This window comes from Mus pahari, chromosome 9, assembly GCF_900095145.1.
Source record: "Mus pahari chromosome 9, PAHARI_EIJ_v1.1, whole genome shotgun sequence".
In the NCBI taxonomy this organism is placed as follows: Eukaryota; Metazoa; Chordata; class Mammalia; order Rodentia; family Muridae; genus Mus; species Mus pahari.
Window position 1 is genome coordinate 41,082,392 of NC_034598.1, and position 1,156 is coordinate 41,083,547.

General features: G+C 46.5%; 1 protein-coding gene across 7 annotated transcripts in view; it reads right to left on the minus strand.

Annotated features, from left to right (window-relative positions):
* Positions 1-1,156, minus strand: part of Pcnt (pericentrin) — a 99,606-nt gene that overhangs the window by 48,094 nt on the left and 50,356 nt on the right. For all 7 annotated transcript variants that reach the window (XM_021204734.1, XM_021204732.1, XM_029542260.1 and 4 more), the window contains one exon: positions 808-978. In XM_021204734.1, the coding sequence (XP_021060393.1) occupies positions 808-978 (171 nt within the window). The remainder of the gene's footprint in view (positions 1-807; positions 979-1,156) is intronic.

Below are 1,156 nucleotides of genomic sequence, written 5' to 3' on the forward strand. Positions count from 1 at the left end.
TATAATAAATAAATACAAATCTTTAAAAAAAAAAAAAAAACTACTTGGGATTGCAAGCTGGTACAACCACTCTGGAAATGAGTCTGGTGGTTCCTCAGAAAATTGGACATAGTACTACCTGAGGACCCAGCCATACCACTCCTAGGCATATACCCAAAAGATTCTCCAACATATAACAAGGACACTCCACTATGTTCATAGCAGCCTTATGTATAATAGCCGGAAGCTGGTGTGATCATACCCATGGGTACTCGCAGGGCTTCCAAACCCTCAGTTCATCATCTCTGCTCCCACTGCCCCCAGTGACTAGTAGTATCGGGTGACAATCCCCTAGGGCAGGGAGAGCCAAAGCTATTTGATTTTTTTCTCTGTGTAGCCCTGGCTGTCCTGAAATTGCTTGGTAGACCAGAGTGTCCTTGAACTCAGAGAGATCTGCTTGCCTCTTGAATGCTTGGCTTTGTAAAGGCGTGTGCTGCCACACCCAGCTACTAAAAGTCATCTTTGAACTTCTCTAGCTGTCCTTTTAAGTCCAAAACCTTTCATCTAAATGAAGAAGTGTTGACATTTTTTCTAATATTTTAACATTTTTAATAATTAAAGTAGCTTTGGAAGGTTTCAAAGTCTAGGAATTATTATCCTCTAATGACAGAAACCTACAGTTACAAAGTCTACACAAAGCTACAAAGTGGCCACAGTGCTGCTGCCTGGTTTTGGATGGCGAACCTTTATGCAGAAGGGCTCAGGGACACGGGGTAGCCGGGACATGGGGCTGCAGCTGAGCAGTGCCACCCAGCTCACATTGCTTACCTTATTCTTGTGCTGTAAGAGTGTCCTCTCTGTTCCATCTGGTTGGGCTTCCGGGCCCCTAGAAGAGCTGCCCTGGGAAAGCATAGGACCCCCAGCTTCATCCAGCCTGGCCCGTGATGCAGGTGTTAGCAGTGAGTCAGCCATGTGCTCTTGCTTCAGCATCTCTTTTTTCTATGGGGGGGGGGGGGGCAAGCAAATAAGGAATCAGGGACTTAAGGAATCAACTGTTATAAAAATCTAAGCCAGCTAGCCGGGCATGGTGGCACATGCCTTTAATCCCAGCTCTTGGGAGGCAGAGGCAGGCGGATTTCTGAGTTCGAGGCCAACCTGGTCTACAAGTGAGTTCCAG